The following is a 16,799-nucleotide window of genomic DNA, read 5'->3' on the forward strand; positions in this document are numbered from 1 at the left end:
TATCGCCGGCGTGACCGCCAACCCGAGGGAGTTAATAAAATGTTTTTACTCCAAACTCAATTCATAAGGACAGGTGAGCATCCTTCTGTGAGATGATGTGGCTTCTTACACAGAATAAGGTAGTCGTGTGTTTATTAGTCATGTTTACTCAATCAAAGCGTTTCAGTCTTCTGTTTAATTCCGCTACAGCGATAGTATGGGATTTCCTGGAATGAAGCGTGTTCTACTTCTGCGGCAAGGCATACTTGCAGTTTCTGTGTGAGAGCGCCCTCTGGCTTTCAGATGGAGAAGCATTTACTACTGATCGCAGAGCCGTAAAGCTCTGACAAGCTGCGCGTAAAATAATCGCAGCCTTTGCCAAATCACGTGCGATAAAATTACGATAAATCATGCAGCCCTACCACACAGATCATTTATTATAGCTTGTCAAATTTGCCCCTACTTGGGTGTGAGCAAAAACACACCATTTTTATGTGTCCTTTTAAATGCAAATGAGCTGCAGCTCCCGGCCGCTTTCCAGAAGAGGGCAGAGCTTTAACAGCATTCACTTCAGCTGCTCAACAACAAAGCTGGAGAATCTCACACAGCCAAAATGACGATTGTCAGGAACGGCGTTCAGCCTTACATTGGTCAAACTGGAGTCGGACACTGATGGAGAGACTCAGGAAGAAGTTACAACTTTTAAAATGCAACTGGATGTTTCTGATCGGTTAGTGGATAAATGTATGTAGTTGTTGTGGAGTTGATTCAACTCATCGACTAGCATGTGCTGTTATGTTAATCATTTTTGCAAATCCAGCACTGAATTGACCTACATTTGTGAAGCAGTCCGGCGTAAAATGGCCGCATGGTAACAACACTCAACAACAACAACTCTTCCTCTTCTCTAAAGTAGCCCAACATGGCCTCACCCCTTTTCTTGCCTGTTGTAGTCCTCAGAAAGCAATTTCTTTAAAAGAAAATATCTCCCTTTGCATTGAACTTTGAGCGTTGTAACTTTGCAGATGTTGTTATGCTCAAACAGCAACATTACACACTAAAGTTTAAAAAGTGAAATCATAATCAAGGACCCCTTTAAATAACACTTTTTTTTTTTTAAATAATACAAAAGGAATTTTAAAGAGTGAATCTTACCAAAGGGCAGTTCAAAGCGAGTGTCCAGCAGGACTCTGTGTGGTGTTGGGTTTTTAGTCCCATATATCTCATCTGCCTTCATCAGAACTTCAGAGTCCAGAAATATCCATTCACCAGGGCCCTCCTGTTCAGAGGAAAGGTAATTCATTACATTAAACTAAGTTCACTGAAATTAATCTGTGTGATAGGCTACAACTAAAAACATGCCATAAGAAATGTATTTTAACATGGAATGATGTAAGGTATTGAGAGATGTGAAATAATTACTGACCTCCTCTGAATGGCAGATGCTTTTGAGTGGGATCCAGGCTGTTCCTAACATGGTGTCCCAGATAAGACCTTTGTTCCACACCTCTATAATGAGGCCCAGGTCCAGTCGGCTGATCTCACTAAAGCCCACAAATAGAACAGAAAGATGCTTCAATAGTGAAAACTGAGTTTTGTTTGTTTGTTTGTTTGTTTGTTTGTTTCTGTCAGCAGTGTGTGTAACTGTTCTTCATGTTTAAGCCCCTTATAAAATGCCTGTAATATATTTTTAACATAGTGTAACATGTGTTGTTAATAGTTTATTGAAGGAGCTTCTCTTTCAGCTGTTAATAAAATAAAATGAATGCCTAAATGTTACAGAACCGTTCAAAAGTTTAAATGTAAATTAATGAAAAGTGACAGTAAATACATTTATAATGTTACAAAATGTTTCTATATCAAATAAATGCTGTTTTGAACTTTCTATTCATCAGAGCTGAATAGAAATTCACTGAAATTCATTGAAGGCTGGAGTAATGATGCTAAAAATTCAGCTTTGCATCACAGGAATAAATTACATTACATGTATGTTCTACTGTATTTCATCAAATAAACTTGCTCCACCACTCCAGTTTAATGAGTGCCTGATCTCCATATTTTGTCTGTGTTTGTGGGGCACTTCACAACACCACCAAGTGGAAAAGGACAAAAGCAGCTCTAATAAGCTTCATCTTCATTGTCTCAGACTTTTATAAGATCCCAGGTGCAGTGTAGGACTATTCAGACATAAAGATTAAGATGCATGCAGTAAGAAGGGAAAACAAATTTGCTTCCATGCCTAAGTTGCTGTTAGTTTGCTACCAAGTGGTCCTTATGGCTTCAATGGGGGTTTCAAAGTGGGATTCAGTGTAAGAAATATGCTTTTTTACCCTACCCATTTTATCACTTAGAAAATCACACCTCTCCTGAACAAATGCACAAAACATTCTTTAAACGATGAGGAGTATGTTTGAGAAGCTTACAGAAACACTTATATATACTGCAAATATTTAAAATGCAGTCACGTTATTTGATATTTAACGCATATATCAGGTGTGTTTTTTGCTCAGGGCTCATGAATTTCAAAGTTCAAATTACTATACAAATGCTGAAGTCTGAAGCCTGCATAATCATATACAGTGTGAAAATTAAAATAAATGTTTGCGCTGGTAGAATCGTGCTCAAATAACAGCGGCTTCACACCATCTGCCAACAGGATGCAAGGCTTTCTACCACTGAATGAGACAAACATGGCTTTTATCTGCCGCTCTGCTTGTTATAAATAGAGAAGACCAAAGCACACATGTACGCGACAACTAAAGAGGAGCATTTGGAAATCCATTCATTATTAATTTAGGCTTTCAATTGTCTCCAAAGTGCGGTTAGGATGAGATGGCTCTAGACCCCCAGAGAGCACCTTGTTTGCTTATCTGCAATTTCTCTTTTTTTGCACTCATTTTCCAGAACATGTCAAGCGGCGATGGGCTGAGTAATTACTAATTGATAGGTTGCTATAGAGACAGATAGAGCTTGCTGACGCCACATACGCACACTAAAAATGCAGTCCCGGAGAGACGTCACGTCTAAAACTCACCCGCAGGGTTCACACAGATTAGCTGAACTTGTGACACAGCTAAATGATAGAATAACTTTGCCCTTTGATCAAACAAACAAATGAAGAGCTATATAAACAGCTGTAATCCCATCCGTGATGCAGTTATATCATCATAATTATTTAAGCTAGTCAAACAGGCTCAGAGTGAGTAAACAGACAAAAGTGTGCAGGTTTCTTAAGCTGAACCTCAATGGACATGAATTGGTTGGAAGGAAATGTATGCAACACATCACTGGTTTGGAATATTGTTCAGCTAGGAGCTATTTTATAAGGCAACACTGCTACAAGATAATGTTTAACTAATCTTGAGTTAATGTGCACTCAAATTCTCTAATAATATTGCTTATTTGATTAAGGTGTTTATTCAAATCTCCAGTTTAACTCATTCCTTATGTGTGTTAAGGACATGAACGATACTTCAAATCCTGCTGCTTGTTTAGGAAATGTTTGCTATTACATAAAAAGTGATAAGACTTGGAATTTTCACCTGGTAGATGGAAAAACAAGCCCAAAAAATGCCTTACTTAAATATCACATATTACAGAAGCTACAAATGTTTCCCTTTCTTTGTTTCCAGTTAGCATTCAGGTAGTAAGCTAACTCCTTAGCTTACTAGCTTAGCACAACTTTTTAAGAAAACTCTTGGTTAGGTAGCACAAGATAATATAGCCTACTATAAGTTATTGTAAATGCATCAACGAAAGATTATCGTTAATGAGACAAAGAATCAAAACGTATAATTCAAAAAACACAATTTCTTTGTAAAAAAAAAAAAAAAAATTTCTTACTTTAAATTGATCAAATGTTACAGGACATTTATAAATGTTATAAATGATTACGTCCGAATGCTGGTGCATTATTGGTCGGATCCTGTGTCAGCATCACATGCATGCATCGTGCTGCTCAGCTGTTCAGCTTTGGCCAATACTGAGTTGGCGCTTGGATGTAAACAAGGAAATCTGCACAGAGCTCACTACATATGACAACAGTTCAAATTGTTGAATAAAGTCATTATTTTTGTTTTGTTTTAGCACACAAAAAGTATTCTTGTTGCTTCATCACATTAAGGTTGAACCACTGTAGTCACATCGACTATTTTAACCAGGTTTTTAACTACCTTTCTGGACATCAAAAGGTGCAATGACGCTACTGCCTGTGTGTGAATCAGATACCCTCGGAATTCATCAAAAATATCTTAATGTGTGTTATGAAGATGAACGAAGGTCATACAGGTGTGGAACGACATGAGGGTGAGTAATTAATGACAGAAATTTCATTTTTGGGTGAACTAACCCTTTAAGCAGCAAATCAGCATATTAGTATCATGTGACAATGAAGACTATTTTAAAATATATTAAATTAGATATCTTTTTTTTTTTTAATGGTAATAATATTTTAGTTTTACTGTATTTTTGATCAAATAAATGCAGCCTTGGTGAACATGAGACTTTTTTCAAATTTTTGAACAGTAGTGTATGATGCAAAAATAATGGTATTGCTTTGAGATGGATCGCAGGTGATGCACTGATTCACTGATAAATTTCTCAGTAAGACTTAAAGAATCTATTCAGGCAAGTATATAGCACATAATACATAATCAGTAATCGATACATAATCAGCCTCTGTGCATCATCCTTCGGCCTGTGTTGGTCCCAGAGGTCTCAAACATTATTTCATTAACCTGGATGCTGCTTTTCAATGCTCCTCTGAGAACATAGACACACAAAGCTTGGCTAGATTGAAGGGCTCTGTTCGATTACCAGGACATCTGGCTTTCTGAAGTCCCATTAGGGCAAGAACGCATGAAGTCATCAACGGGGACAGGGGTACATTATTTTCCGTGGACAAGTTGGTTGCATAAATTAATTAGGCCTGAGACAAAATTGCTTCACAGTTTATATGGCAATTTTTCAGCATTTAATTCACTATGATGTGAAGTGGCTACATATTTCAGAACTGCCTTTGTGCATCATTGCATCTTTACCCAGGAGGACTGTAAGAATTTATCCATGTTAGGCACTTCATGCATGTTTCTAAAAGGCCTGATGGATTATGATTGCAGTAAACATTACATTACTAGATGATATGGAGGTTCTCTTTTGTTTTCACAAGCTTGAGAATGAAATCACCAGTCACATTCTCAAAGTAAAAATCCCTTTCAAGTTTTACATAGAAAAACTGATTTGTTTATACTAATTTGTCAATAGCAAACGCTTTTAACTTCAATTAGTGCTTTTTTTTTACTTCATTGTTAAAAAAAAATTGTACATTGACAAATTCCTGGAGAATAACTACACTACACATAATTCTGAAGCAAAACAGTCAAAGAACTATATTAAAAAAAAACCTGAACACTGACCACACATTCTCTTAATGCACTGTAAATGTGGTCACTTGTGTATATCTGAATATTTATTCCTAAACCAACTTACTGTATATATAAAACTAATGATTACACTGTAAAAATTAAAGCTCAAAATACTTAATTGGTTTGAGTAGGACTTACTTAAATTGAACAAATTAGTTCAGTTAAATTAACTTATGAGTATTAAGAATTTTCTTTTTCTTTTGAATTCACAGCACTGACATATTTAAAGTAAAATGAACTGTTTAATTGTTTTGAGTTTTATAAACTAATTTATTTTAATTTAGACTAACTTAAGTTTAACTGAAACTGGACTGGGATTTCTATTTCCCAGCATGCTTTGCCTATGGCACCTGAAAGGGAGAGTAAATGCTAAAATTAAGTGTTATATAGGCCTAAGGTCTTTTGCACAAGATTAATGGTAAGGGTGAATTAGTAGTGATTAATGTCTTGATATGGTAATTTAGAAGAGTTTCTGTTAATGTAGGTTTTTGGAGAGTTACCATCATGGTGACAAGTAGCGCATGCTGCTTGGTTTGAGAGCAGCTAAGTTACATGTTTTAAGTTTCTGTACTCATTCAGTAAGTGTTATACCATGCTATTGTTAACATGTTAGCAAATTAGCAAGTTGGCATTTTTTATATATATTTTTTAGGATTTACAGTAAAGTAAATAACTCATTTGATTTGCAAGAACTCAAAATAAAAAAGTTAGTTAACTAAATATTTAATGTGAATTGCTATCAAAATGTATGAGTTATCTAACTCAGTACTTCAAGTTAGAAGCAATTAACATGCATGAGTACTACAAACTCAAAACTTGATAGTTCTGCTTACTTAAAATTGGAACAAGTGTGAAACCGCAGTCCAGATAAGCTGAGAAACTATAGACAACCACATTCCAGTGAATATATGCAAACAAAGACCCACATCCAACACAAGAACACATGGATGTAATGTGAGGACAGGGCGGGAATCTAAATAAACAGATCTCTGAGACAGAAACAAATGAGCGACAAGGAACACGGAGACAGTTTCATTTCCTGGAGCAAGCCTGTCTTTGGCATAGAGAGTTCTCTGAGTAAGAGCCATAAAGCCAGGGTCAACACTGTTGCTATCTAAACTTCATTCTTTTAACATAGTTTTGTTTTTATGCTACTTTTTTTATTAAATTTATATCAAATATCAAAACCACCAAAACCAAGGCCACATTGGTTTTACATTGTCACACAATTTTCACTGATACTTCGTAGAGGTGAGATTTTGTTGCATGGATGTAAACAACAAAAACAAATGAGAGATTATGTTTTTTTAATTATTATTATTTATGTTTTGATTTTGTTTGTTTTTTGCATGCATGCAATTTCTGATATCTAGTCACTTGTATCCATATCCTATACCCCTTCAGAATTGTTTTGTCATTGTTACAGAACAAATAAGTAAGGTCATCACTGGGAAATTCCAACATGTGAATCATGAAATAAACTATTTTAAGACAAAAAATTACACATTTCACCTTTAAGGAACCAACTGGGTCTAGATGTGGAACGTGACACACTGACAGTCTGATTATCGGGGTTGTTTTCTTGGTGGCTGAGAGAAGCTCATTAGTTTGCCAACAAAAGCTTTACAAGCAGAGAGTGTGTGTGGTTGCCAGGTTAGATATCTCTCACTGCTGCGACAGATGAATGACTAGTGGAAGAAATCCAGACCCTCAACATAGGACATTTCCCTACCACCTTGTAATTTGTCAGTACATTAGCAACAACAGACTGCTGTCTGGTAAGTGGCGTTACAGCGGCGAGTTGTGATAAACGAACTTACAACATGAAGTCCTGCTCCCAGCATGGCTGGTCTCCCCGCACAGTGATGGTGGTGCTCTTCACATTTTGCACTTTCAGCGTCACATAGGCATTGAATTTATCTAGAAATAAAGCAGAAAAAAACATGTTTTTATGCAGTTTTTTATGAAAACAATTAGTGATGTTTGCAAAGTAATTTAATTGGATTGGAAACCTAACCCTAAGTATTTTAAGACCACAGGGAAATTTAAAGGGTTCATATCATGACAATCTGAATTTTCCCATGTTTAAGTGCTATAATCGGGTATCTGGTGTATCTACCAGCACAGAAAATGTGAAACAGATAAACCGAAACATACAACAAAATAATAAAAAAACTGGAGTTGCTAAAAACACATTAGTAACTGCACAGCAACTCTCAGGCAATCAACCACAATAACCTAGTGGTTGTGGCAATTAATGCAAGCAAACAAAATAAATGTAAAAAAAAAAATAAAAAATCTTGCTTTGCACACTTCTAAAGTAACAGTATTGACACACGCAAAAAATGAGTATGTGTGCAGCAGGTTGTTCAAGTTTGCCTGGGAATCCCAAAGCACATGTGGCAGGACTGTGACTAAATAAAGCCTGAGCAATAATGCTGTAGTGCTGAGTGAAAGTAAAGATTAGTGTGATTCCCCTCCCCCAACACCAATGAGAGACAGACAGAGCCCTGACCTCCATAATCTCACATCAGATCCTCAACAGAGGGGGAAAAACATCACTTTAGCATCAGTTCTTTGGGAATTTTTGCCTCACACAGAATTTATACCACATCTGAAACTTAATTGACCCCAGCCGTGTTGTGGTTTCATTTGGTTTGCCTAATTTTATAATTAGCTTAGGCAAGCATCATTACAACCATTGCTCATACGTAAGCCTATAGATACAGTTAAGAGGGTCTGCAGGGGTCTTTATGGTGATATTTTCTTTATTTTCCTTTTTTTTTTTTGCATGCTTCTGAATGTTGGTCGCACCACATGACTTTGATTTCAATAAGCAGTTTCCTACAATATAACTATTTTTTTCCAACAGTTAATTAAGCCATTCTACTTAGTGTTCTTGAAATTCTTGAAAAGGTAGCATTAAGTCTATAGTGCCCCCTAAAGAAATATAAAAATAAATATAAATTCAGAAATTAAAATCATCATTGAACAGAGTTCAATTCAAGTTACTGTATATGAATAGCATACTTAATGTAATCCAAACAAATGCATGCCATGTAATTGACTCAAGTAAAGCATGCATATAGGCTACAGAATATTTTCAAGTCAAATTCATAAGGCCGGTCCTTTATACGCATGCAAAAAAACATACACGCAAACACACATAAACACACGTACGCACTAGTATCAACTGCAGAAGGATTACTGAGACAGTGACATAACAAACACTTCATTTCCTGTTTGCCAGAGATGGGGGCCGGCCAACACGTGCCCGATGATACTCTGCCAGCGTGCCACCCACTGCTCTCCTCCCACACTAACAGGCATCTAAACATTCACGGAGCTGACACAATATTATTGTGACACGTTACATGACACCTGCTATATCAATGTGTCAAGTTTGGTGGGTGAAATCATGATCAGTTTTCGTATAGACCATTGTTGATTAACAGTGAAGTCCATAACATTTTAGTATAGAAAAACTTTGCATGATGACCATTTATTTTTTATTATGATTGTACACAATTTATTAAATGTATAATATTTACACTTTTAATAATTACCATATTTAAAATGTTATAAAATAATAAAAATCTATAATAGTAATAATAATAATAAATACTGTTGTTGTTTTTATTATTATTTTTATTGTCTTATATTTTTATTGTATTTAATTGTATTAATCACACTACATTTTCATGTCAGTTGACATCATTAGTATTTATACTAATAATGTATGGTATCTATTACTTTATTAAAGCACAGCTGGATCTTTATGTCAATAGGTTTAGCTCATGAGAAGAGTGGAAGGGACATCAGCTGTTAAAACAGATCTGATAAACTTTGGTGCTTCACTGTGTTTGTTTCCTTGTTTCAACAGGTTTCCACAGAGACAAAGAGAATCAGGCCTCTCCACGACAACAGAACTTAAACCATTAGACACAGGGGTAAAAAAAAAACAACAACATGAGTTTAGGGTCACTATATATAGCACAACAACGCAAACACAACAATGAGTTATACAATTTTATATATTTAAAATTAAAATACAAAGAGGGTGATTCTGTGGTCATAATGATATTTTTAATAAAAAAAAAACAGTGAAATGACACTGAAATCCATTCTTTTTTTTTTATTATTGCCATATCAGCATCTATGGCTATTTTCATGGCAAGAACATTAAAATACATAAAAATAAATAAATAAATAAAAACAGTATTAGCACAGTAATAGTAAAAAACAACAGTTGATAATCAACTCATATAACGGTAACACTTAACAATAAGGTTCATTAGTTATACATTAGATAATGTATTAACTAACATGAACTAACCATGAGCAATACATTTGTTACTGTATTTACTAATCTTTGTTAAATGAAAAGAGCTTCATGCTCAATTCGGAAGAGCCTGATCTTTCTGATGTTGTGAAGTGCGAACCTACATGATGGTTCTTTAGTTGCAATGTGGAACAGTTGTTCGTTCATGTTAGTTCACAGTGCATTAACTGTTAACAAGATTTTAATAATGTATTAGTAAATGTTGAAATTAATATTAACAAAAGATTAATAAATGCTGTATAAGTGCAGTTCATTGTAAGCTAATGTTAATGTAGTTAACAAATGTTAACTAATGAACCTTATATTGTAAAGTGTTACCAATATAACAAACATTATATAAGATTTTTCATTTCAACATTTGATTTAAAAAAAAAAAAAAAAAAAATCCATTAAAGCGACCATTAAAGAACTTTCTGTGTAAAAAGGTTCTGAAATCCATTCTAAGCTTTGGCTCTAAACAGGTAGACAATGGGGTTGACAGGAACTAATCAATCAGCATCTCGAGAGACAAAACTATGGCATTATGCATCACACCTGGGTGGATTAGCAGAGAGCTGCTTTTCATTCAGTTGCCAATAACAGATTCAGCATGTCTCCTGATTATCTATTATGTCAGGTATAGCGTAGGAGAGAGTGAGGTGGGGAAAAGCTATATCAAATGAGCAAAACTGTAAGGAAAGGTCTCTCTGACTGAGATGAAAAGCGGCCAAACAGAGTTTGTTTCAGTCATGTGTCTTTTAGCATGTGGCTTATCTGAAATGCCTGATATTACAATAAAAAATGGTGAGGGGAAAAAAAGAAATATATCACATCAGTGATGACTTCAACCAGATACAACATAAATTAGCAGAAAAGGGTGTTCTAGAATTTCTGTACATCCAAAAGTGAAATACACATCTAATCAAATAAAACTCTGAATATCCTACTTAAATAAACATTTTAACTACATCTGACAGAAGTTTCATGGGAACACGATGGTTTTACCGTTTCTTCATGACTGAACAACGGCATCATTCATTATTGACTCCAGTTGAGTTTTCCGATAAATTAGTTAAAGGTAGCGTACAATCGAGAGCTGACATTTCCGTTTCACAACCCTGATGAATCTTGTATGAGGTATGGGATGGATTTGCAGTTTGTATATGCAGGTTCACTTGAGGGATTCTTGTATGTGTGCAGTTTTTGCAGTTATGCTACGTCAACAGAGTTTCTGCTGAACAGTAGTAGACTAAGGAAAAATACTTAATCAAGTTATGAGGAAATGCAAATTTTTCACAATTACAGTACAACTGATGGTGTATGAATCATTATTAATGCCTCTATCATATATGACTTAATAATATATTGGATACATTTATTTATTTGATTAAAAACTGTAATAAAACAGTAAATTATATAATATGAGCACTCATTTTTAAAGTAAAGGTACTGAAATATACAAATTTAATACTGTATTTGTGGAAAAAGGTATTAAAGGGGTAATTCAGCCAAAAATGAAAATTCTGTCATTATTACTCACCCTCGTGTCATTCCACACCCTGTTAAGACCTGCATTCATCTTCGGAAAACAAATTAAGATATTTTTGATGAAATCCGAGAGCTTAATGAGCCGGCGTTCTGATGTAGAACCCGGAAGTGCTGACTGTATTTACTATGTGAACAGCGTAGGAGACTGACATGGAAGAGAAGAAATTGTTGAATAAAGTTGAAATTTTTGTTTGTTTTTTGCACACAAAAATTATTCTCGTCGCTTCATAACATTAAGGCTGAACCACTGTAGTCACATGGAATACTTCAATGATGGATGTCTTTACTACCTTTCTGGAGCTTGAAAGTGGTTATAACATTGTGGTCTATCAGAGGCCAGAAACCTCATGGATTTCATCAAACATATCTTAATTTGTGTTCCGAAGATAAACGCAGGTCTTCAATATATATTTCACTCTCTTAATTAATATGAGGTAATAATTAAACTGCATGGATAATAATTATAACAGATTATTGATAAATGCTGATTAAAAGTCTTATTTCCTTACTTGCTTCCTTATACATTCCTGGCCTTACTGTGCATGATTCATTTGTGCATGCTATTCCAAACCAAAAAAAGTTTTATCAAAATGTAACTACTTGTTCCGCCTCTAAAACCACTGTCCTTTTTGGGCTGCTGTCATAAATCTTTTACTTTTTAAATCTGGTACAATTGTTTAAACAATGAAACATTTACTGAAAGTTATATGCAATATGCTAACCTGTTTTGAATATGAGAGATATGTGTTTAAAAGCATTACAATACAAGTTCCACTTGCAGTTACACATCTTTAAAAAGCGCTAAAACACAGCCTAAATAATCTTGCAACACAATCCAATCCAACAATTTCTGTCTAATATATAGGTCACACATTCACACATTTAGAGGCTTGGCTCTTGCAGAGCAATTGTAGTGGTTTTAGAGAGGTAAAGTAAACACTCTCCAGCAAAGGAACACAAAAGAGCCACCTGTCACAGACAGACAGAGGCCGACAGGCATATTCTCCAGAGACTGTTTACTCTCTGATACAATAGAGCCAGTGACACAGTATTGCAGTCTGACATGTGCCGAGCTGTATGTTTGTTTAAGTGATGGCGCAGAGCGAATGAAACATTCAGGATTGGGTGTGATCTGAGTTAAAAGTGCTCAAGACTCCCAGAGGGAGTGAGCGGCCCGCCTGTGTTTCATTCAGATAAACCAGGCTTTTTCGGTTTTATTATCCCACAGGGACTGTTTATTTGTGGAAATTGTTAGTGCAGAATTTAAAGGAAATGAGAAAGATTCTTTGAAAAATGTCTTAACACTGATCCCCATTGACTTTCATTGTAAGGACAAAACAAAAAAAAAAAACACAAAGGGCCAGATTTACTAACAGGTTGCGCCAGCACAAACCCTCTTTTGGTGTTACTGTCAGGTATTACTAAAGACACACAGTGAAAAATTAGCTATGAAAAGGCGTAGACACAGTTATTTTTGCGACTGATCTTATTGCATATGCATTTGTAGGAGTTTCCCTTTCAGATGCAAAATGTATGATAGGAGAGCATTTAAATGAATAACACAATTTGATTTACTAAGGTTTGCGGCAATCAATTTACTGGTATTCATTCAAACACAGAAAAAGTGTGTCTTGGCCCAAAGACATTTTTCAAAAATATTTTCTTTTGTGTCCACAGAATGTTCAGGTATCCAAAGCACATCATCTGGTCACTGGGGTACCTCAGGGATCGGTTCTTGGACAATTCCTATTCTATATATACACAAAATTGCTGGGACCCATTATACAGGCACACAGTTTCTTCTACCGTTGCTTGCTGATGAGACACATCTCTACTTTTCATTTCAACCAGACAATCCCACGATAGCTGCACTGATCTTAGGCTGCATTGCGGACATCTCAGCATGAATGAAAGAACATCACCTGCAACTCAACCTAGTGAAGACAGAGCTTCTCGTCTTCCCAGCCACTCCGACAATACAGCACAATTTCACCATCCAACTAGGTTCATCGACAATAATCCCATTGTGTTCGGCCAGGGTAATCTTTGACCTTCAAAGACCACATTGCAACTAAAGAACCATCACGTAGGTTCGCACTTCACAACATCTGAAAGATCAGGCTCTTCCGAATTGAGCATGAAGCACAACTTCTCGTCCAGGCCCTTATCATTTCTAGGCTGGACTACTGTGATGCTCTTCTGCCTGGACTTCCAACATGTGCAATCAAACCACTACAAATGATCCAAAACGCAGCAACTAGACTATTCTTCAATTAATCCAAGAGAGCCCACATTACACACTGTTTATCTCTCTGGTTAAGGCTTGCATCAATTTCAAGACTTTGGTGCTTGGCTACAGGACAGCCACAGGCTCTGCACCCTCCTACCTCCACACTCTCTTACAAGTCTACATGCACTCCAGGAGCCTGTGAGGTAAGTGAGGGGCACTTCGTGGTACCATCAATGAGAGGCAAAAAAATCACTCTCACTGTTCCGTCCTGTTGGAATGATCTTCTCAACCCTATCCAGACAGCTGAATCTCTGACAAATTTCAAGAAACAGATGAAAACTCATCTCTTCTGTGAGCACTTCACTGCATCCTGCAGGAAAAAAAAAAAATCTTTGCTTTCACTATTCCATTATACATGTTCTCATTAGACCTTAATCCTTCTCTGTTCTACCTTGTACTATTCTGAACAATGTCTGAACTTTCGTATTGCTGGCACATTAATCTCTTGTTGTATTTCCTCATCTGTAAATCGTTTTGAATAAAAGCATCTGCTAAATGAATAAATTTAAATGGAATGACATGAGGGCGAGTTAGTGTTGACAGTAGTTTCAATTTTGGAGTGTACTATCCCTTTAAGAGTTAATTTCAGACCTAAAACAATGCCCAAGGCATAAATCATTCGATTTACATATACGTTTAGAGCTTAACACCTCCCTCTAGCCAACGTTCATACTGTGCAAATAACCACAGTGTGAGGCATCATGTGATGTCCCATTACAATCCAAAGCCAATGCAGAGCAGTTTTCTTCCTGTAGAACTTCCTGTATAATTTTCAGGATAAGTCAGTACTAACACAAGCCACCTTCCTGTCCAGTGACACAGTATTTTGGCTTATGGGATCCATGTGAAGGCCAACAGTGTGGGGATTTGCAGATGAGGAGCGTGTGGGGATTTGGGCTTAACCTACTCTGATCTTACACACTAGCTCACAAGCTACAAGCTCTGGGACTCAGACAAGATGAATAACACGAGCAAAGAACCAATTATCAAATGAACCCCTGAACGTTCATGACTCCACAATGAGAGGAATCAAGAAAAGTTTCTTTCTCAAGGATATCATATAAATGAAATGTGATGTGAAATACCACAATACCACACTGAAAAACCACACCGAGGGGTATTGTATTAGTGTATATTGCACAAAAAATAAGGTGTAAAAACAAACACACTGTCGAAGAATCCAGAAAACCAAGAAGATTTACATAAGATTTACATGGTCCAGAGAAAAACAAATATTGTTTTTACATAATTCTGAATTGCATTTAGAAGAACAGAAGTACATGTGAGAATTTGCTTACCTGGAGGTCCTTGGAGTTTGGCTTTCTTAACTGAAAGAAAAAATATATATAAATGGTCAGAAAGACAAAATAATTACATTATTATTTCATAAAACATTAATGGAATAGATCATCCACTCTTGAATCTTATTTTATCACATTTTGTCCTATTTACTCACCCATATCTCATTTAGAAAGACATAAGAGTGAGTAAATGATGACAGAAGTTTAATTTTTTTGGTGAATTATCCATTTAATTTTTGGCTTAACCTTTTATCAGAGAAAACACTTATTGCTGAGCCCAAGTGTTGTCTGTGTTTGGAATTTCTAAGTAAAAAACCTACGCAATGATTTCACTCCATGCATTTATTTAGACAGACATTATGTTCACATCTGAATTTGACACGCTATCTAATACAAAATCTATATACTGAATGGCAGAGGGTTACACAGAGTGATTCATTTATGTGCAGTCTAGGCATACAGACATACAAATACATATTGCACATATGTATGAATTTATTCACTAATATCTCATTTATTTGTTCATTTATTCGTTCATAAATTAAATTGTTGATTTGAAGAGTTTGGTTCCAAAACGCAATAACTCCATTTTGATTAATTTGAGTAAAAAGGAGTTTTCTTTACCAAGAATGTGGCAAGATAAAAACCACTATTTTCTGTTTCAAACTTTCACATAGCATCTTTTGGTTATAAAAACATTAAAAATTCAAATCTACATTATGATTTTAAAAAGTTTATTATAAAAACGTAATATTTTTTTCCCAAAATGCAATAAATCCATGACACTTTTTTTTTCAAGATTGCAATTAATCCATCAATATAAAAGTTATTTTTCAAATTGAAAATACACAACAAAGTAAGTTGATTCACATATATGACAGAGTCAAAAATTTGCCAATATTTATCTTATATACAGACATTTTACTAAAAATAGGCTATATTCAGCCGTCGCTCCCAAAATGAAATTAACGGGTCATGTTAATGTTATAAATCATTTGTCATTACCGATTAACGAGTATCTGGCGCCACCGCACGGTTAAATAAACGCATTTGCCAAATACATTGGTATTAAAAAACGTTTTTTAAAAAAGCCTTTAATGTTTACATTGGGAGAAATGGTGTGATGTGATTGGTTGAGCGGATATATCGCGTTCTGCAGAAAAAGGAGACTGGCGTTTGTCGCGTTTTGGAAAGAAAGGGAGAAAACATGACAGAATAACATGACGGATATCGCATTTTGCACAAAATTAATAAATGACTTTTCAATACCAACCAGATACAATACTGATTTTGGCAGAAACTCAATTTTTCTGAAAATGGCGTTTATCGCATTTTGGAACCAAACTCTTCATTTATTATCATTACAATTTATTTGTTTGTTCATTTGTTTGATAAATCAGACCAGAATAGGGAAAGAAAAGCTGCAACTCCTTCAACAGTATTTCAAAAGTATCCCAGGATGCACCTCATGAAGCTAAAAAAAAAAAAAAAAAAAAAAAAAAAAAAAAAAGAAAAAGTTCAATTTGTCACACAAAAAAAATGTTACAAGACCGATTCAGTCAAGGGCAATGAGATAAAGGACACGGACAGCAGCAGGTTTATTAGGCTGCTATCAATGAATGCACTGATCTAATATACAAATATGCTGATACAAATGTACTTTCTTTCTCAACTGTTTACATTCACTTAAGACATAATCGACTGTGTTTACAAGGATACTCACGAAGACACCAAAAACAACTCAGTTCAAGACTCACTCTATATGAGCAGTGGTTTCATGAGCACGCGTCTCTTACAGCGTCTCTCAGACAGCATACACATACCGAAATGAGTCCTCTTTCGCTGCTTATTGCCCTTGAACGATTTAAATCACTTGTTTTTAAAATGCAAGTCTTAAAATGCATTCAAATTATAAGCTTTCATGGCGACGTACAACG

General features: G+C 35.5%; 1 protein-coding gene across 2 annotated transcripts in view; it reads right to left on the minus strand.

The window, feature by feature from the left end:
* unc13bb (unc-13 homolog Bb (C. elegans)) overlaps positions 1–16,799 on the minus strand; it is a 107,837-nt gene that overhangs the window by 77,895 nt on the left and 13,143 nt on the right. For both annotated transcript variants that reach the window (XM_067398135.1, XM_067398134.1), the window contains exons 2-5: positions 14,860–14,889; positions 7,223–7,322; positions 1,406–1,523; positions 1,135–1,258 (exon numbers count right to left, since the gene is read on the minus strand). In XM_067398135.1, coding sequence (XP_067254236.1) covers positions 1,135–1,258; positions 1,406–1,523; positions 7,223–7,322; positions 14,860–14,889 — 372 coding nt within the window. The remainder of the gene's footprint in view (positions 1–1,134; positions 1,259–1,405; positions 1,524–7,222; positions 7,323–14,859; positions 14,890–16,799) is intronic.

Source organism: Chanodichthys erythropterus, chromosome 10 (genome assembly GCF_024489055.1).
Source record: "Chanodichthys erythropterus isolate Z2021 chromosome 10, ASM2448905v1, whole genome shotgun sequence".
Classification (NCBI taxonomy): Eukaryota; Metazoa; Chordata; class Actinopteri; order Cypriniformes; family Xenocyprididae; genus Chanodichthys; species Chanodichthys erythropterus.